Raw genomic sequence first — 22,318 nt, forward strand, 5'->3', positions numbered from 1 at the left:
GCCGTGTTGCAATGCATCCAAGGCTATCTTGGTGTCTTGCACCGGGTCCAAGGTAGGTCGCCAGCACAGGTTGGCTGCTCGCATTCCTACAGAGATGGCTCCATTCTTTCGCATGGGTCTCAGTCCATTCAAAAACACTCGTCGTTTATCAGGTCTCAAAGTAACTTTTTTCGGCCAGTACTGGCACGAACTTGGCGAAATCGTTGACGACACTTAGCATCCTTTGAACGCCTTCCTTGTCACGCAGTGGCAGAATTTGCGAAACAGTGGCAACTGAGTAGCGGGTCGGCCGTATGCCCCTTTCAGAAATGATGGCACCAAAGAAAATTTATATAATGCCGATTTTGCATTTCTCAGCATTGAACGTTAGTCCCACCTTGCATGCAGACTGGAGGACTGCACATAGCCTGTCCTCATACTTTTCTGAAGCCCCACCATGATGTGATCCACATAGACACATACTGTATGTGTCTATGTAAATGCATGAGCGAGATTTTTGACGCACTAGCTGGCGTATGATATGCCAGGTAGTGCGTCAAAAATCTTGCTCATGCATTTCTGAAATACAGACACTGACACTACGCCAAAAGGAAGCTTGAGAAATCAATAATAGCCAAACGGGGTTGACAAGGTACATATTTTGGAAGTTTCTTCATGCAACGGAATCTGATGACATCCAGACATTGCGTCAAGACAAATTTCACTCCTGCGAGCTCTCCCTCTATGCCCTCACCATGGGGAATCTGGAGGTGCATCTGCTTCACACTATTATTAATTTTACTGAGATAGCAACTATATAGACACTCCAGACACATTTTCTCCGTCATCGTCGCCGTGACATTCCCTATAAAGTCCAAGTGCAAACCAGGATGGTACCTTGATCTTGCATGCGCAAGTAAAAAAAGCGGGGAGGGTGCACTTACAAGTTGTTATAGATTCCAACCCATCGTCGCCGGCCAGGCTGAGCAGCAGTGCAATCTTCATAGCTTAATTGCAGGGCTTGCATTGTCATGATGTGTGCGGGTACAGTGCTTGGTGACTAGACAAAGATGACGACATTGAATGATGGCGGCACAAGCGCTCCCAACAAAATTCGTCGAAGACGAAGAAGAGGCGCAGCTGCGGCACGAGGCTATAGGAGAAGCTGAGCCAATGAGCAGCTTCCAAGAGGAGTGGAAAAATAAAAGAAAGAAGCGAAGAACATTCGGAGAGAAGCCGGCAATCGTGGAAGATGTGGCGGGAGATGGAAGATGGCGTCCGGGGCGCGGGGCTAGGGGCCACTTCAGCCTGTGGTCACAACAGGCTCCCACCTGGACGCAGGCACTTCATCTAGTCCCTCCCAGAGCCTGCGGCTGGCGAACGCCATAAGGGCGTCCAGCTCAGGCCTGTCCAGCGTGTCCAATACCTCAGCCTGTGAATGTCGACAGGGCGTGCAGCAGCTCAAGTATTGACGCTGTGCCGAGCTCTACCCTCAAGACGTGCTCCAATCTGCTCTTCGCGCGCTCTTCGCCCTGACTGTACATTGTGCCCATTTCACTGGTGAACACTCCTCATGTACGCTCCCTGAACGCTTGCATGAACTTCAGCTCTTTTCCTTGTGTGTGTTTTCGGTTTGCTTGTCCTGTCTGCTTTAAATATAGTTTGCTTGCTGTGCACCTTTACAAGCGGCTTCATCATTTTTAATGACTTCTATCATCAGGCTTGTATTTATTTAAATAACCTGTTAAAGGGAAAATGAGATATCCACCCAAATGTAGCAATTTCTACAAAGGAAACCCATACGGGTTCCTCGAAAGAAAGCCTCGCAGTTGAAGAAAAATTCGTCCTGGTCCGGGACTCGAACCCGGGACCACCGCCTTTCCGGGGCAGCTGCTCTACCATCTGAGCTAACCAGGCGGCTAGCAGGGCGAAGTCGAATTTGTCAACATATAACATATGAACAACATATAAACAACCTGTACTCGAAGCCCCACAGCTTCGTGACATGTCTCTTGGAACTGATGCAGTCAGCAAGCTCTCGAACCTTTACTTAAAAAGCTCCCACTGTTTAGTGACGTCGCCACTCAGGCATAGCGGCTCTGGAGGCTTCACAATTTCCATATTGGCTCTCCTTGGGCTGCGATTCACTGGCGACGGTTGTCGCACGCCACTTCTGACGCTATGCGATGTTCAAGCAAACAATGCAATTGAGCCAGTGAGTAGTCACCGTGGTTTATTTAGTGGTGTTCTGTACAGGGGGAGGAAGGCTCCGAGGCAACATGCCTTGAAGCTGCTGTCAGCGGGCATGCGCGGTGATAGCAACCATTTGAACATGTGGGGCACCCGATGCGCCGCTTGGCTCAGCAAAAGCAGACAGTCAAAATTTTGCTCGCTTGATGTTGATATGCAATCCACAATTTGCCATGCCATTTTCCTTGTAAGAACCAGCGATGCCCTAATAGTTTTTAGTGAACCAACAAACACTGTCTCGCATGGTGGACATGTGCTAATTTGAATGAATCTCTCATGGAGAACGGAAAAGTCTCCATCAGAGATTCATTCAAATTGAACATTGAAGCATTGTTGTAGCACTGTTATTTCGTAGTGAACAGTGGTTACATCGCGTGTGAAAAATGTGTGCGCACGCACCTCTTGTTGTGGCCGTCCTCCTCCTCCGTCTCCATGGCGTCCTGCGAGCACAGCCCACTCACAGCTAGCCGTGCCAGGCGTCGCCTGCGCAGCTGAGAACAACACAAAATTCACTGGGGCATCAATGAGTGAGCAGTTTAAAAAGATTCTCAAAACTTGCAATTTGTCACAATTTAGTTAAAATTGAGAAGTAGTTTAACGCTTAACATAATACCATTGTAATCAGACACATTCAACTTGTTCGCACAGGCAGCCAACATCGCACTTGGTGCAAGCGCCAGCAGGCTTGGGGAGAGAGCTTTCCTATCAGCGCCACTGCCCAGAGTCTTCTCTGTATTCACCAGCAAGAGGCGAGTGCTCCACAGCCAGGCTTCCATTTTTCCACATAACTGCCACATTTGCCGCCGCGGTTGCCCGCATCCCCATCTGGTCCGTTGGAAGCCCCTCCTCTTCGAGGAATTCCTCAGTGATGTAAACTATACCAAGCTGGCCTGCTCGAAGGGTTAGTTGCAATCGAAATAAAGGCTTTCTGAGTGTGCACATGGTTGTCACCCATTGTTTCCTCGAGCTTGTACTGGAGCGTGGTTAATGGGAAGGCATGCGCCAACCGCGATGCGCAGTGCGACGAAGCGTCGCTCCGTTGACATCCCCCCTTTTCCCTACAAACTATGCACAACTTAACATAGCATACACGTGTAGCAAGAACCTTCAGTTTCGAATTTTGTATTTTTTTAAATTCAGGGGGTAGAACTCACGTGTTTAAAGAGGGAAACTGGGGAGAAACCGGGGGTAGTGTTGTCATCATCATCCTATTTTTAAGTCCCCCACAGGACAAAGACCTCTCCCAGAGATCTCCATTCATGAAGTCAGAAGTTCAAGAGCGGCAAGCAAGTCTGGTTGGTCGCAACAGTCACAACAGTGTAGGGAAAGGAAATGTTGTGCGACAAAAGGACACTGGTAGACGGAGTCACCATCCGGTACACTGGGGCAAGGTGAGTGCTTGGGGTGGCTCTGGACTACGTCAGGAGCGTCTAGTGAAGCGGGGAAGTTCAACGACACCGGCCGAGCAGTCAATTACAGCGGAGTGGTCAGTCAAGAAATCGAGTACAAGGATTACGTCATGAGGGCGAAGGACATGAAACAACACGGAAGTGTGGATGCGTGCGGTGCGCATTCCAAGCACAGACGGAGTTCCGCCGTCAGCGACACGCGCAGTGCGGGACTCTGGAGATGTTAGCATTTTGTGTAAGCATTCACGGAGATCAGCGCTCATGATACAAATATGTGCACCGGTGTCGATAAGGGCAGTAGCGGGTAGGCCATCCACTTCTACGGCAAGTTGGTTCTCGTGCATGGGCAAGGTTAAAAGAGGCTTTGCAGGTCGTGGGTCCAATGCAGCGTCACCTCTGGGAGCTGCATTGCTCAGTTTTTCTGGGAAGAGCGGCCAGAGGGGTGCGGCAATGAATAGCGGCGGGGCAGAGGGGACCAGGAACGATGATCGTGCAGAGAAGGTGAACGGCTGGAGCTGCGGATTGGTACAGGAGCATCTCGGAGCGGTGAATTGTTACGAGCGGTAAACTGCAGGAACCGATTGTCGTCGCGGCGAATGTCAAAAAATGAGCGAGGGGAGGAAGGTTGGCGATACCGGCAGTGACGGGAAATATGTCTAACGCCGTGGCAATGAAAACATATGGGCTTATCATCCTGCGTTCTCCACTGGGCCGGATCACGATAGCGGCGCAAAGTTGCTGTATTTCTATAGGGCGGAAGAACAGAACTAACCCGAGGGTGAGGCAGGGATGCAACAGGCTGGAATCCTGCGTTAGCCAGCTCTTCCCTCATGACGGCTTGTATTAAAGAGACTGTCGGTCGGGGATCGTCGGGAGGGCGTGGGAAATAGGAAGGTCGCGACGCCGCCTCAATTTCACGACGCACGATGCGGACAAGGCTATCGGTGGTCGGTTGCTGATTGGTCAGCTGAACATCCGCGCAGGACGATGTAGCGGCCGTGTTTGGAAGCCGCATGAATTGTTGGGCGATGCGGCGACTCTTCAGTGCTTCAAACCACCGGCATTCCTTGATAATGTCTTCAATGGTCGAGCAGTCCTTAAAGACCAGCATGTTGAAAGCATCATCAGCAATGCCTTTCAGGACGTGACTTACTTTGTCTGCCTCGGTCATGGTGGCATCAACTCGGCGGCAAAGGGCGATAACGTCAAGGATGTACGACACGTACGACTCGGTGGGAGATTGGGCGCGACAGGAGAGATCTTTCGAAGCGGCGCTCTGGCGGCCAATTGGTTTGCCAAATAGGTCACCAAGCTTCTGCTTACGTAGATCCCAGCTGGTCAGCTCCGTTTCGCGGGTGTCAAACCAGACACGCGCTGTCCCGCTGAGGTAGAAACCGACATTAGCGAGTGTCACTGTCGGGTCCCACCGATTGTTGGTTGCGACGTGCTCATAATTCCTAATCCAGTCATCAACGTCGACGTTGTCGGTGCCCCAAAAGGATCCCGGGTCGCGGGGTTGGATCAAGATCACTGGCTGGGGTGCCGGTGTTGCGGTTGACACAATATCCCCGCCTGTTGACATTGTAGAACTTGCCAGGACACGTCCGCTGCGGAGTTCCATCTTGAGTAGTACCCCAGCCCCTCCACCAAAATGTCACGGTAAACGGTATAACTGAAAATATATTTACAAAGTATATACAGCGAGCTGTAGCACTGCCAAGATGGAGGAAAGACAATCTCTTCAATCGTCGTCTTCTTCACCCAAATGATCAACGTCATCTTTGTTCCGCGCAGTCTCATAACATTATATACGTAGAAAATAATGACAATAAAATATGAGGTGTAATATGAAAAAAATAAAACATGTACTTTAAGAAGATTATATACTGAGAATGACAATAGTACTACTGCCTCATCAGGGCCCTTGAATGCAAGGGCCTGGAAACGCGCTATACTAGATGTAACCTGCACAGCAGCAGCAGCAGCAGTAGCCTGCAGCAGGGTGTACCATGTAACTTTCCGACTGATAATGTGTGCAGTGCAAGAATATTATTTAAAGGATTCTAAACAGATTTGCTGTCAAATAATGGGTTTGCGCCAATAAACTGTGCTGGGTAAAGGAAAGTTTCTTCCTCTCGATTTCTGCTTCCCGACACTCCACACGGGCGTGGATGACAGTCAGCCTGTCATCCCATCTGCCACATGTAAGTGGTTGATCACCAGTAGGCAAGAAGTTGAGTGTACTGTATATGTGCCCTATTCCTAATCGACAGAAGAGGACATGAGTTTGTAGCGATGTTATTGATCATGGGGAAGTGCTTAACTGTGGCTTAATTAGATGAAGTTTATTCAAGGTTTGGGCATGCGACAAGCATTGCCAATAGTCTCTTAATTTTTTTCTTAATAAAAGGTTTCAAATAGAAGAGTTGCAATCTTTTCTTTCTGTGGATGTAGTGATTTCCGTCGATGCCTCTGTGCCAAGGCCCCAAGCATATTATGATACATTTACATGCACTGCACAGGAGCGTATAGAGGTCAATAATTACAGGATATTTTATGCATTTGTATTGACACCAAGGGCTTCACAACACTTATTGAGTCTGTACATACAATTGCCTTTTGTAGTTTTAATTGCTTGAAGTGTTTTACAGCGAATAATAGTTAATAAGTCTTCAGCTGTAAAGACACTTGTTTGCACATGCAGCATGCCAGACTCCGAGAAGGACAGGTTAACTGCTGCATAAGGCATGCGATTTCGACGCATCGGTGTAAAACGGCAGGCAGCAGTACTTTGACCGAAATTCATGGAAATGCACTCGAATGTGCATCTCAGGAGCATGCTTCAGCAAATGACATGTCACATTCCACGAGCTGCCATGGCAGCGACAGCTTCACTGGAAGCATTAGATGGTGCTCTAAAAGTGCAACACACATTTCTTCACTGAGATTACTCACACGCAGTGAGAAGGGCTTTCTTGCTGTGGACCGATTATTGAAGAGTGTGGCACAGGACACATCATTTACAGTTTTGTAACAAGGATGTTCAGGATGTGAATTTACTTTTAGATATTACATGACGCTGGAATATGACCTCGTAGACGGAGTGCCCACTCATTTGAGTCTACGTAGAGACTTTCTACAGGACTTGTCCTGAAGGCACCAGTCGCGAGGCGGATACCTGAATGGTGAACTGGGTCTAGGATTTTTAGTGCACCTGGCATTGCAAAGTGATAGATGATGGCACCACAGTAAAGGCGAGAGCGGACAAGGCTCCTGTACAAGTTAAGGAGGTATTTTCGATCACTACCCTGTGCTGTACGTGACAGAAGCTTTAGGAGGTTCATTGTTTTCAGACATTTCGCCTTCAGATATTTCACATGGGGAATAAACGTGAGCTTAGAGTCTAAAATGATTCCCAGGAATTTATGTTCCCTGCTCACAGAGACTTGGTTTCCCAAGGGAAACCAACTCTCTGTGAGCAGGGAGTGCCAAGTATTACGGTCAAGACCGTAATACTTGGCAGTGGTGTTGCACCGCTCTTGTTTGAGAAAAGTATGCAAGTACATTTCTGGGTCTTTAGTTTGAAGCCATTCTCATCCGCCCTATCAGAAAATTTGTTTATTCCAAGCTGCACCTGTCGTTCGCAGATAGCAATGTTGCATGATTTCAAACCTATCTGCACATCCCCGACATATACAGAAGAAAACATAGTGCGTGGGATGAGTGTATGTAGAGGATTTCTATGTCAAACCTGCCAAGTACCGACACAAAATTAGACCGTGCAAAACCACCGGGGGGGGGGGGGGGGGGGGGCAGTTTTTTTTTGTATTTTTGCAGAATGGTTGTGGTCGCCAACTTGGCCTTCTTCAAGAAGTCCTCAGAGAATGTGCAACTGTGGCAATGTCTAGTCTCGGACATGGATGACCGAAATTGAGTTCTTGTTTTTCTCATCAGGCTGAACAGACGCTCACAGTCGGCATTGCTATGTGGAATTGATAAAGATTGCCAGCATCACCTCAGCAGTGTGGCTGAACTTGAAGTTCCCATCTGGCTCTCTCAACTGTGAGACCATTATCCACTGGGTGTACACCATTCTTCTTGGGGCACAACACCGCTGCAAGGATGGTCAACTCACGTCCGTTGCTTTTGCAGATTACCCTTATGTGGTTCTTCTGCTCCATGGTGTGGGGTCGATGCCTGCTGAACGTCGAGGATCAGCCACTCGTTTGGCCGATATTTTCATACCCGATGGTAAGAGACTCTGGCCACGATAAGCACAGGCGCCTGGCAACACGGATCTACAGCCACTTCACTCACTACTGAGCACACCACCACCGAGACCGGATATAAACACCGCCTGTCAACTATCCCAGTCGGGCACGACACCGCTGCAAGGATGGCCAACTCACGTCCACTGCTTTTGCAGGTTAGTTACTGGAATGGCACTGTGTCTTCCAAGACCAGCAACTAGCTACTTGAGGTGTCGTGCCCGACAAATTTTGTTGATGTACTTAAATGAATGCTAGCGTTTTAGGGGGATGTGTTTTCCGCTTTATCTGTACTTTTGCTTGTACTTTCTGGTTATGCTGAGTCAAACCTGGGCCCAATGTCCAAGGCGGAGGCAGATTCCTTTACATATTGGAAACAATATGCAGGCTAGAGGCAGCTTAGGTCGCTACTATGGAAAAAATAAGCAAGCTTAAGGAAGGACAGGCTGCTTTAGTTGCAGAACTAAACTGCGTCAAAAATGACCGTGCAGCTGCTTCAGAAACGGAGCATCAACTTCAGGAAGTGAATGCGACTTTGCAGGCCGATCTAAAATCAGCCCACGACAAGCAGTTTGCCGTGATGGCAAGATAACACTACTTAGCATAAACATTTCTGCAATGGAGTCGAGGCCTTCACTGGTGGCCCAGGCTCGGGCTCTGATTCATTGCGCAACTTTTCTGAGCAGATCAAAAAAATTTCTTCACAGTAAGAATATAACGAAAATGGAATGAGGCGCTCAAACTTCCTGTTCTTTGGCATAGAAGATGAAGCTCGTAAAGACTGGGCTGCATTGGAAGGGAAGATAATTACGTTCTGCTCAGAGAAGCTTGGTATCTCTGTAACAGGCATGCAGTTTGACAGAGTACATAAATACATGGTAAATAAATACACAGATGGTAAATGGTAAACACACAGATAAAAAGCACAGACCTATCATTTCTAAGCAGACATATTTCAAAGATAAAGGACGAATCTTGGCTTCTGCACACAAGCACACAAGTTTTCTCGAACGTAGGTTCAGGCATCTATGTTCGAGAAAACTTTGCCTTTTCTACACGACAAGCCAGAAAGCAATTGATCCGGCATGCGAAGATGCTAAATAAACCATTCAAACTGTCAGTTGACCGACTGCGCATTGATGACAAAACTTATGCATACGATACCACAAAGGCTTCAGTAGTGGAAATCAGCAGATAGCTAGACCAAGACATGTGAAGCGCTGCTAACTCATCGCACTGTTATCATCGTTAACATTATCATTCACAAATATTAGAAGCCTTATGTCAAAACACGACCTCGTCTCAACTTATCTTGAAGACTGTGATTGCACTATTCTTGCTTTCGCCGAAACCTGGCTTTACCCTGACTCTGCCGATAGCGAAATTCTTTCCAGTGTGTTCACCTGTAATCTTTATCGCCGCGATCGCACAGACAGAAGAGGTGGTGGCATCCTTCTGGCTATTAAAAAGACCGTCACGCTATACCTTATTGACACATCTTCAGGTCTGGAGATTGTCTGGGCCTCTGCCGTTCTGCAAAGGCTTTAATAGGCATTTGTTACCGTCCCTCAGATTCCAGTCGTTACTTTGTTGATGAATTGCTCTGCAGCATCGCTAAAGCCACCCAGCTCTGTCCAACCGAATTCACATACCTTATTGGTGACTTTAATCTCCCTCTAACTGATTGGCCACACTTGTCATCCTGCAGTTTTTCATCAGAATTCATTAGCCTAAGATTAGACAATAATCTATTCCAGATCATTAACGAACCTACCCGTGGCTCTAACGTCTTAAATCTTATATTAATGAATGCCCTGGAGACTATAGAACAAAACATTCTCAGAAGGTTTCAGTGACCACGGATTACTCCATGTGTCTATCAGTATCCTATTACCATTTACAGGTGTATCAAGACAATTCGTGACTATAACAAGGGCAATTATGAGGTAATCAACAAAGAGCTAGAATCATTCTTTAAATATCAATTTCAGCCCTCTTTCCACACCACCATGATAACTGGGTCATGTTGAGAGAAAATTTATGCACATTGGTTGACCAGCACATTCCTCTTATCACAATAGCTAAAAATAAAAACAAACCGTGGTTCACTAGTTACACGGGCGTGCTAACCGCAGTTAAGATGCATCTCAGTTAACCGGACTGAACTATGGTTACCGCCAACTACAGTTGAGATATGTTACATGGGAAAACCTGTCCTTAGAGCTGTTAAGCAGGTCACGTGATACTCAGTATTGCGAATGAAAAAGTAATTGTTTAGCTTTAGCTGTTCTTTCCAATTATTTTGAAAAAAAAATGTAATGTCATATATCCGTCGTGTTAGCATCTGCACTGTCTGAGCATATTGAATGAATTGCTTTTGCGGTGTTTGGCAGCAGTTAGCCAGTCAGCCAACGTCTGGCCAAGTCTAGTTCGCGGTTGGTACGAAAGCCAAGACAATCCATTGCTTGATTGGGATTTTTGCCGAGTGTGCTGTGGCCGAGTGTGCAGTGACCGAGTGCTCTGTGATTAGCTGTGATTTATTGGTTCATTGCTTTTGTGTTTTTGCTAGACTGTCATCATCATCATCATTTATTTTCCCTTAAGGACCTCTGTCGGGGTATTACATAAGGAGGGGGGGGGGGGGGGTTACAGGAGGTAAGAATAGGAATATAGACATGGTTACAATTTCCTACAGCCTGTGGATTTCATTTGAGAACACAACTAAAAAGAAAAAAGGAACACACACAAAAAAGGAAAAACTTCGCGGCACCCCGAGTACAATGCAAAAGCAAGAAAAAAGCAAAAAAAAAAAAACGAAAGAAGGAAAACACAGTACGGTCATTATAAGGTTAGAGTTTGAGGTAATCAGTAAGCAGCCGTTTAAAGATAATGTGGTTACGCTCGCTGACAACTCTATCTGGTAATTTGTTCCACTCTCCGATAGTGCTAGGCAAAAACGATTGATTAAAGGAAGATGTTGAACCATGCAAGCGCTGGATGTTGCAAGAGTTAAAAAGGCGACGAGATGTACGGGTTGGTGGAATAAGAAGCTTTCCATGCAGATGTCGGAGGTTATAATATATTCGATGGAAAAGGCACAGCTTTGTAATTTTCCGACGCAACAACAATGGTTCGAGTCCTAAGGATGATTTAATCTTACTGATACTTTCTTGGCGACTGTACCTGGAAGTGATGAATCTAGCGGCACGATTTTGTATTGATTCTAAAGTGTTGATTAAGTAAGCTTGGTGCGGGCTCCAAATAGCTGAGGCGTATTCAAGTTTACTTCGAATGAAAGTTTTATAGGCTAGTTTTCGTGTCGATGGGGGGCACAGGGCCAGGTTGCGTCTGACGTAACCAAGTGATTTAGTAGTGTCGGTAGCCAATTTTGTGATGTGGTCGGTCCAGGTCAACTTCCTGTTAATGGTGATACCGAGATAACGATATGATTCAACGGTGGATAGGGTTGTCGAGTTTAGAGAATACTGGTATTCCTTGTTAGAGTGTTTACGGGAGATCCGCATAACTTTACATTTGGAGATGTTAAGTTTCATAAGAGAATTGGAACACCAGGTTTCTATTAAATGTAAGTCTTGTTGAAGTATTGCATGGTCGGTTTGGTCCTTGATGCGACGATAAAGTACGCAGTCGTCTGCGAAAAGTCGGATAGAGGATGAAATGCCGTTAGGAAGGTCGTTTATGAAGATGAGAAAGAGAAGGGGACCGAGGACAGACCCTTGTGGTACGCCGGAGATCACGCTATAAGTGCCAGAGCAATGATTTCCGACAGCTGTGTACTGGAGGCGATTTGTTAGGAAGCAATGGATCCATGACAGTGCGAGAGGGTCGAGATTGAGGCATGAAAGTTTGGCCAAAAGTCGCTGATGGGGAACACAGTCGAATGCTTTGGCAAAGTCTAGGTAGATGACGTCAGTCTGAATTGATGAGTCTAAGTTCAGGTGAAGATCAGTGACAAATTCAAAAAGCTGTGTATCGCATGACAAACCAGGCCGGAAACCGTGTTGATTGTGAAAAAAGAAGGAATGATCCCCAAGATGACATGCTATTAGTGAATATATTATATGTTCTAGGAGTTTACAGGCAATGCTTGTTAGAGAAATGGGACGATAGTTAGGAACAGTGTACAGTATTGCTTCGTTTTTTTTTTATTTGTCGTTTCTGCCAGCTTTAATCTGGTGACGCCAACTGTGCGATGGCGTTGAGCAAGCCTGTATCATGTGACGGGGACGAAGACCTCGATGACTTTTTCATTATGTTTGCCGCTCAACGAACAGTGCTGCACGCCAAGTAGATGGAAGTGCTCCGTGTACTACAAGACATTGAGGTACTTGAACAGGAAAGAGAGAACGCTGAAACGCAGTGTCGTGGCCACGGCTGTTCGGCTTTGTTCTCCTGAGTGGCATGTGTGGTCGCACCCGCGGGCACAATCGTGGTATGAAGAAACGCTCCCGCACTTTCCAGAGAGTGTATTCAGGGAAAACTTTCGACTCAATCGGTGCATGTTCCGATATATTGTGAGGGTGCGCAAATCCCTGGCACAGCAAGACACGAACATGCACCGAGCCATCCCTCTGGAGAAGCACGTGGCGATTGGGTTGTATCGGCTGGCTACATCCGCCGAAAACAGAACCGTGGCTAATCTCTTTGGCATCAGCCGTTCTTCGGTTAACATAATATTCCGTGAGTTCTGCAGTGTTGTTGTGCGGCGCCTAGAACCGCGGTACGTGCGTTTCCCTTCAGCACAAGGGCTGGCAGAGCACCCGCGTCAGTTCACCGCTGTTGCAGGGTTTCCTCAAGGAATTGACACCCTGGATGGCTGTCATATTGAAGTATGCCCTCCGAAAGAACACGCCGCCGACTACTTCAACTATAAGGGGTGCTACAGTACCATTCCTCTCGCTGTTGTTGATCACCACTACAGATTTGTGTACACGAACGGTGGGTCACCGGGTCGAATACATGATGCGGCAGTGTTCGAGCGGTCACGTTTGCCAAGTGTACTGAGCAGCAATTTGTTCAGATTGAATGGCAAATTAATTGAAGGGGTATCGGTTGGGCCTGTTCTCTTGGCTGACCAGGCATTCCCTCTGCAGCCTCATTTGATGAAACCTTTCCCAAGGCCAGGTCCCAGTGGTTCCGTATCTCAATTACAATCTGTCAAGTGCTAGACATATCGTGGAAAACGCCTTCAGGCGACTGGAAGCACGGTTCCGAATCATGCACAAGGGCCTGGAATGTGACATTGACAACGTAAACTGCATCATCCGTGCTTGCTGTGTTCTGAACAGCATTTGTGAGCAGCTAATCGATCACTGTGATGCAAGCTGGATTGAAGTTGCACGTAGTGGAGATGCAAGGTGGGCTCAGCCAGTATGTACAAGCAGTCGTAATGAGCCACTAGGAGTGGAAGTTAGAGAAGCACTTGCGAAGCATATTGCAGCACGCAGGGCCATAAGTGTTTTGACTCTCCACACAATGCCTCATGCACCAGCATGAGGCATTGCATTGACAAAACTCCATGCTATGTGCTGCACAAATTTCACTGTTTGTGAGAATTGTGCAAGACATTGCATGTCTACTACAAGAAAGGTCTCGTTTTTAGTGCAGTGCTCGATGAGGAAAGTTTTCTCATACATGACAACCATGGACTGCTTGCTTTCCAGTGTGTTATGAACATTATTTAGCATGTATTGTCTCCTTTGGTTTTCTTATACTGACTTGTGTATGTTTTAGTGCTGTGTACAAAAGTGACAACAAGCAGTTGCCTTGTGGCAGTTCCATGTGCACTTATGACTGCACTCATGTTGCGTATGATTGGTAGGCCACAGAAGGCTGGAGTGAATGACTGCTTTTTCATATTCAAAGGCACCGGCAGATGGAAGCACTCTGTGGATAAAATTTGTATAAACAGGGATAATCATAAAGGCTGGCTGGTGTTTCGGTAGGTGGACCTATCTTTTTCAAAGGCACAAGGTGTGCTTTTTATATTGAAAGCAAGATTGTCTTGTGGCTTTCTTAAGGAAATAACTTCAACAGTGAAACTTTGCCTCAGCTATTCAAATAGTGATAGGTCTGGTTTAGACATTTAATGCAAACAAGTACAAGTGGATGTATGGGACATCCAAAATGAGTACTTTTATCAACGAGTTTGAGGATAACAAAACAGAAATAATGTTGATTCAAACTTTATTTCGCCTTGAAGCAAAATAGTTTTTCATCATTTCTGCCATATTTGTATTGATGTCATTGGCCTCTTTCTGGAGCTCCACAAGCTCCTTACGCAGCTTAAGAGATTCTCTAGCATTTTCTGCGGCTCGCTCTTCAGCGCGGTTGTGCAGCACCACCAAATCCTGCAGCACAGATGACGGGCGCTTTCGCTTCCTGCTGCTTGGTCGGCAGCTGGTAGCGGGACTTGCAGCATTCTGTGCTGCTCCACAGTTCCCATTCGTAGGAGCAGGGCTCTCTTCCATGCATCCTGCAGTTAAGGATTCTTCCTGGTCAGCTTCCTGGTCAGCAATGGTTGCATCCCACAATGCAACCACTTCAGCATCATCAGGTGCCTCATAAACTTCTGCCACCTGCGTATGATAGGAAGAGACAATGGCGTATACATGTAAAGTATATACATGTATATGGCATACAGACAATGGCGTATACAAGTGCACCACTGCAAACTAGTTGCTGAATCAGCGGCATATCTACTTGAAAACCAGCAGACCAAGCAACTGTGCTCTGGCATGTTGCATGCACCATGATACATGTCAGAAAAGAGAGTTCTCTCCAGCTATGGCAACTACTGCTTCTAGCACTCACATTTGAAAACAAATGAAAGTTTTCAATGCAAAGTAGATTCTGGCAAATCAGTTTTGCGGAAGCCTGCAAGGTGGAGAACATTTCACGAATGGTAAAATTGTCATCCACTCGGTGTAGCTTCTTGCTCGAGTCAGGTGGATGACAGTTTTTCACTTTCGCTTCCTGTGCCTGATACAGTTTTTCACTTTCTGTGCCGCTTAAAATACTGCTATATCACAGCCATATAGAATCTCAACTGACAATTGTTTGAGAAAAACATTTCTGCTCTTCAGATACTACAAATGTGATATCTACTGTTTAAACTTACGAGGAAATTCTATGCCATATCTCATTTTGTTAATGATACTTCCTTTCAACATTTAATACGATTTTCGTGTTTGTATTTAATAAAGATTTTCGTGTTTGTTTTCACTCAAATTCATACACTCTGATGCATTTGTGCAAAAATGTATAATGAAGTATGTACAACTTCAAAGAGACGTAGTTCACTCCGCACAGTCGAGGTGCATGTCTCATGGAAGTGAATGTGCTATACGTAGCTATATTATTGTTTCTCCTTGGAATATGTTGTGTCTAATGATGCGAAATGAGTCTATTTAAATGCCTAATTGAGTCATAAGTTACTAAAGTGCACATGTTACCGTATTCTTGCATTATATTATTAAATTATAATTTATGATGGCATTGTTTGTCTCTATGCTAACTCTGAGGCAGCTTGCTCGCATTGCTGTGTGCCTAGCCAAGCAAAGCTGCATGCCTTTAGTCCAGAAGCCCTTGGTAATTTTTTTGTAAATCTGCAATTAAAGTAAAATTTTATATGCACTAATGCATGCAGAAATGGTACATTTTTGCAGGCTGCGCACTCACTCACATTCCTGCTCACGCCCAGTCAAGCTCACCAACACTGATTCACGCTTATAGTCAATTCCCATTTACTAGCACACATTCACTCATACTTGCATCCGCTCGTACTCACTCACATACATGCATCCACTCCAACTCGCCAACAATCACCCCCGTTAATACTTGAATCCACTGAAAATCACCGTCACTGAATTTCGTTCGTAATGTTATTAACTAGCACACATTATTATTCATCCTATTCAGTTCCAACCAAACTCACCGGCACTCAGTCCTGTGAAATGAGTGGCGAGCAAGTACGAGTACTTGTGAGTGAGTACACAAACCTATGTATAGCACTGTAATTATAAATAGTTGAAATTACCTCCACGCTCTCTTCCACAAGGTCACTGTCATTGACTGGAAGTGTTCCCAGAAATGAATGCAGCTGCCAATAAAATATTCACTCAACACCTTTCGATCCTGTCGACGTCCCTCGGATTCCTAAAAGAAAGTTTCCTTTAGTGCACAACTCTTCACAGCATGCAAGTGCTTGCAATGTAATAACCAGCCTTATTGGGGGATAAATTTATGCAGTGTTATTCATTACACAAATAAAAATTATGCACGAAGACTGGCACTGCTTTCGAAATTTACATATCACCTGCCTCTTTGAGACTGTCCATGGAGAAGCTGCAGGAAAGAAGAGAGCACTGGGTTGCTCTTGAACATTCGGTGGACTGAGGATGTGCACAATGTCAATATAGCTCAATAGGAATTTTTCTTGTGCAAGTTAATGGGTTCTGCTAAACATCGTTTTCGGTGGCATATGAAGGAATAATGCACGTAGAGCTCATTGTTGGCACTTTTTGTGTATGTCCTTCCTTCGTATGTCTATTGTTGAGCCCATAAACAATGCTTACAATGCCAAATGTTTAGTGCGAACTCGGAATGAACGCAGACTGTGTGAGGTGTCTCAGTTGCCTGATCTTTTGAAGCAGTTAAACAGATGTAAGGAAAAGGTCGGTGAACATGCGGAGACACCGAGGATAACATTGACACGCGTTTCCGCAGCGTCAGTCGCTTGACTGTTCTCGCTAGCCAGCTTCCGTTTGAAAACAATAGAATTGTCGTGGCGTGAACGTGCGAGGACGTGCATTATCACTTTTCAACTAAGGCCAGATCCAAGACGCCTTTGTGTGTGTTTCGACCCACTCAAGTTGCATGTCGGAGCAATATGTTCACTGAATATCGGTTTTCACAATCGAGCCCCATCCTGACTGAAATTCCCTATCGTGATTGACGCTCGCATAGCTTTCGCAAAGGAGCCAATCGCGACGGAGAACTTCGATCCCAATCGGTCTTGACCGCGATGAAAGTGCACGTGTGACACACACATAATACAGGTGTCATACGACACAATTTTGATCGCGATCAAGCCCGATCCGCATCAAAATTCTTGATTACGATTGGCTCCCTCGCGCAGCTGGCGCAATGGTGCCAATCACGACCGAGAAATTCGACCCGGAACGGGTTTGATCGTGATCAAAAGTGCGCCGTGTGACACCCGTATACGATTAGGCCCAACTGCACCAGCAGACGCCGTGTGCCAACGCTTATTTTGCACGCTGTTGAGTTTACGCATCGGATTTAGCCTACACATACACACGCAGTCGCTACGCACTATCACAACGTGATTAGTGAAGAGTTCGTACTCACCGGTATTGCTTGTTTTAAGTTCTCAAGCTTCTGGCGAAGCTGCTTCGCTGTGAACGGCACTTCCCCGGCAGGCAGGCGTGTGTTCAGCCTTTGCGTCATTTCATCGTAAATGCGAACATTTCACGTGTTTGACCGCAGCGTGGCAAGATTGTCTTCCCAAAGGCGTATCAACGACTCTGTTGTTGAGACAGACCAGTTGACACACCTTTGGAAAGACTTTTCGGCCGTCACCTTCGTTGGAGTCTCGCCGCTTTCGTCCATCCGCATGGGTGCCGCCATTCTGTCTGTTTGCTTCGTTAACCTGAGCTAACTGAGGTGGCCAACCTCAGTTTGCAGTGACCATGGTTAGTGGAATAACCGCAGTTAGGCTTTCTGTTTAACTGAGTGTAACTGCGGTTGGCCGGAACTGAGGTGCGTTTTAACTGCGGTTAGCACACCCATGTAACTAGGGTATAAGTCCCTTCACCTTCTCAGAAACAAAAATAAACGTTCATACCGAACTGCAAAACGAACCGGTTCCTTGTCAGCTTGGGAAAGGTATCCATAACAGTTTAAATTCCTACTGCTCCGCTCTCAGTTTAGCCAAAAATAAATACTTTTCCCAGGACCTTCCTACACTACTCCAAATCTAATCCTAGAAAATTCTGGCAAATTTTATCTCCTGAACGCCACACTAATGACATTCCGTTACACAATGAACCCAATACAGTGGAATCGCGATGATACGATCATGGCTAATGCGAATTAGCCATGATCGAATGTTACGAATCAATTTTCGACCCGCGTCTGTTGATACGAATAAATGCCGCCTCACCGACGGCCGCAAGAGAACAGCGCGCAGTCACACGCTTTCTCCCTTTTTCTCTTTTGGTGCGGAGGCGCGGACACGGCGCCGGACTGCGCGAAGACTGGGCGCAAAGATTTTGAAGCAGTGGCGCTTTTGTGCTTTTCCACACGCAGGCGTGGGGAAGCGCGGCCGCCGCAGCGAGCGAAGGTTCATGCTGTCTATCGCTTCAACGGAAACTGAGCAGCGTAAGCACGGTGCATACAAAGGTCAGAGCCGTGTGGAGATCACTTTCAAGATACAGTGCGCGCAACAACACCGACAGCCAGCACAGGCGCAAAGTACAAGAATGCATTTGTTGGCAGAGTAGAAGCCGCCCCCCCTCCCTCCCTCCCGCACTGCCTTCCGCTTTGCTCCTTTCGCGTGGGAGACTGCGTCGTCAGTTACCCTTGCACCCGGTTGCAAGATACGCATTTGGCACAGCAGCACAGCGTCACCCCCCCTCCCTCCCTCCCTCCTTCCCATATCCCCACGGCCTTTCGTATGACGGAAGTCCTGTTTGCTCTCCGCTGTGCGTTCACTCTCCGCGAAGGCGCGCGTCCCCCGCAATCTTTCACTTGCACATACAGCACGCAGCGACGATTTTATCGCCCTTGGACTCATGCTCCACCTCTCATGCTCCTCCTCCGCATCGTCCTCGTTGATCTCCTCTACCATCGGTGGTCGCACCTCGTTGAGAAGCGTGCTCGCTGCCGCCCTTGTTGGCGAGATTTTCCCGCGGAAGCCGCATTATAACCGGTACTTCATCTCACGCAGCTGTACCGTAAGCGGTATGCATATACATGGAGTTCAATGGGAGGGTGAACGGGAGTCGGAAAAGGCTGCGTTGTAGCCAGTTTTGCACTATGAACGGTTACGTTATAAGTGGTCTATACATGCTTTTTACGTACGTGTGTCTGAGTGAGTTCACCTCTGAATCTTTAATTTAGCTAGCTTTAATTGTGTTTCGATGATACAAATTTTGGATAATACGAATATTTTTCGTGACCCCGTGAGATTCATATCATCGAGATTCCACGGTACCCCTATTCCTAACCGTGAGTGCGCAGAAGTTTTCAATAACTTCTTTTCATCCGTATTCACGAACGAAAGTATCACTAATTTGCCTAATGTTGAAGAACTAGATTACCGGTACATGGAACCTATTGACATTTCTATTGATGGTACTGCTCAACTTATTATTAACTTGAAAGTTTCGTCCTCAGCAGCTATTGATAATATTAATTCTAAGCTACTAAAGAATACAGTCACTGTATCAAGCAGGTTTTCATTCCATCAATCTTTAATGAAAGGTCAGATTCCCCAAGATTGGAAAACCGCCACAGTCATACCCATCTTCAAAGACGATAACAAAAACTTGGCTGAAAACTACCGATATCGGTACATGCATATGCTGTAAAATGATGGAACATATTATTGCACCTCATGTTTACCATCACCTAGAATCTAACTTTTTTAATGATCAGCATGGTTTCAGGAGAAGCTTGTCGTGCAAAATGCAATTGCTTGAACTTACAACAGATTTACATTTTAACATGGACTCAAACCTTCAAACTGACTGCGTCTTTCTGGATTTTTCTAAAGCTTTTGACATTGCCACTTGTTTTTGAAACTTTCATCATTAAAACTTGATTCACTAACTTTATCCTGGCTTCGAAATTTCCTTTACTATTTTCATTAACAGCTTCTCCTCACCCCTTTCCGATGGTTCCTCCTGTATACCACAAGGAAGCGTTCTTGGTCCCTTACTCTATCTAATCTACATTAATGACCTACCCAATGACTTACCATCATGCATGCACATATTCGCTGACGACTGCATTCTCTATCGGCCCATTACAGCTTTGATGACCACCAGATCCTCCAAAACTATTTTAACCAAATTACTAATTGGTGTACCCACCTGGCTGATGACTCTCAATTCATCAAAATGTAAAGTGAGTCCTTCAGCCGCAAACGCTCTAACTCTATTCCTACTGGATTAAAGATGTCCCTATTACCTCGCACCTCATAATTAAAATATCTAGGCGTAAACTTTTCAGCAATCCTCTCCTGGACTTCTAACATAACCCCCATCTGTGCCAATGCTTCTTGATCACTGGGTTACCTGTGCCGCATCCTTCGAAACTCACCTACACTTATCCACAAACTTGCATTTCAAACATTCGCTTGCCCACGACTCAAGTTCGCCGCTCTGGTTCAGTCTCCACACCAAATTACTTGACATGCTGGAATCAATCCAAAATGGAGCCGCGCGGTTCATTTCCCGGAATTATGACTACCATTCTAGCGTTACTCAAGTAAAGCTTCATCTGTCACTTCAGCTGCTAAGTAATCATTGCGGCATAGCCCTTTTGTCATTAGTATTTCATAAGTATGCCCATCACCACTAACAAATGCTCCCTACGCTTAGAAACTTCATCGCACACGTCACACAGATTACACAATCAAGTTAGCTTTGCGCGTACTTACGGTAGAACTGAAGCATTCAACTCGTCTGCAATTCCACTTGCCATTCGTCTCTGGAACAACCTACCCCATAACATAGTTGTGGAAACTGACCGCAAAAAATTCAGGCACTCACTCAACTCCCTTATCCCCTGTTAATCGTACTCACTGTTTCGTTTTGTTTTTTTCAAACTTTTTTCATTGTATTATAGTACATTTATTTACAGACTTTCCGAGTTGTTTTATTGTCCCAATAATGTAATATGTTTCTGTATATGTTTCGTTATTATGTTTGTCTATATGTTTCTGTATTAATATGTTTCTGTATTATTATTGCAGCAGGCTGGTGTTGTTCTTGCTACCTTGATATTATCACGAGTTTGCCACTTTTTATGTGTGTACTTGGTTCTACGACCCCCTTACTCAATGCCCCATATAGGGCCCTTGTAAGGTATTTTACAAATAAATAAATAAAAACAGATTCGGGGGAAGATCTAGAGCCTGAAACTTTGAGAACTCAACTTCCAGTGCTTCCCTTTTGTTGGAATCTCCCGGTGGTCGCAGAGGCAAAATGGCTGGAAATGAGTCCACAAAAAAGCGAACCAAACCCGCCGTGGTTGCTCAGTAGTTATGCTGTTGGGTCGTGGGATCATATGCCGGCCACGGCAGCCGCATTTCGTATGGGGGCGAAATGCAGAAAACACCCGTGCACTTAGATTTAGGTGCATGTTAAAGAACCGCAGGTGGTCCAAATTAATCCGGAGTGCCCCACTACGGCGTGCCTTATGATTATATGGTGGTTTTGGCACGTAAAACCCCATTATTATAAAAGCAAACCTTTTGGAAGGTATTCAGAGTGTCTTCGGCTGAGCTACCTCTGCATCTCAGTTCGGCAGCAGTGCACTATGGAGCCACATCTAACTATTGCCCCTGCTTTTGCAGCCCGCAACCGGACTCGACCAACGTGCTATCGCCCCTTCTGACGTCTGCAGTGCCGCGTGTGTAGTACACCACAACAGTGATCGGAATCACGTGGCCGGAGCTACTCTTCTGCGACTGCGCAAGGGTTGGACGAGCGCCAAACAGCACAAAACCGTCAACGGAACGAACACCTTTCTCAGTTCGGCAGCAGTGCACTACGGAGCCATATCTAAATATTGCCTCTGCTTTTGCAGGTGAGCGGAATATCCTTATTTAGCCAATAAGTCATACACTCTGTGCACTGATGCCGAACCTATCAGCTTTCTTCTACTTGTTTGATTCTTGTTGCTGGTGTTTGTTAGTGCATTGACGTACACTTTTGTTGTGCAATGTCGAAAGAGGCTAAGGCCATTGAAGATTTGAGGCGGGAGCTCAGAGCAGACTTGAGGAGCATAAAAGATAAGTTTCAAGAGGTCACTGAGCTGAAAGCAGCAGGTTCTAAAACTAAACCAGGACCTTCGCGCTGAGAATTCCAAGCTATCATGCAGAATTGAGAGGAACTGAAACAATATCAACCTTCAAATAACATTGAGATAAAGGGCATTCCACTTGAAGGCGAACCACTAGTCGTGAGGCAAATTGGCGAGCTGATCAAGGAAGAGGTCTCAGAGGCTGATATCGACATCTGCCACCGATTGCCTACTGCTCGACATGAAGAAGCAAATATCATTGTTCGGTTTGTTCGCAGAACTAAGAGGAATGCCTTTCTTAGCAAAGCTAAAAAAGCAGAATGGATACAAAGGCAC

At 46.0% G+C, this 22,318-nt stretch overlaps 1 protein-coding gene across 3 annotated transcripts in view; it reads right to left on the reverse strand.

The window, feature by feature from the left end:
* LOC119445387 (ubiquitin conjugation factor E4 B) overlaps positions 1-22,318 on the reverse strand; it is a 441,801-nt gene that overhangs the window by 401,619 nt on the left and 17,864 nt on the right. For 2 of the 3 annotated variants that reach the window (XM_049664500.1, XM_037709694.2), the window contains exon 2: positions 2,629-2,720. In XM_049664500.1, coding sequence (XP_049520457.1) covers positions 2,629-2,720 — 92 coding nt within the window. Of the gene's footprint in view, positions 1-2,628; positions 2,742-22,318 lie in introns of all 3 variants that reach the window. The other variant, XM_049664499.1, reaches the window with a different exon arrangement.

Source organism: Dermacentor silvarum, chromosome 3, assembly GCF_013339745.2.
Source record: "Dermacentor silvarum isolate Dsil-2018 chromosome 3, BIME_Dsil_1.4, whole genome shotgun sequence".
NCBI classification, from domain to species: domain Eukaryota; kingdom Metazoa; phylum Arthropoda; class Arachnida; order Ixodida; family Ixodidae; genus Dermacentor; species Dermacentor silvarum.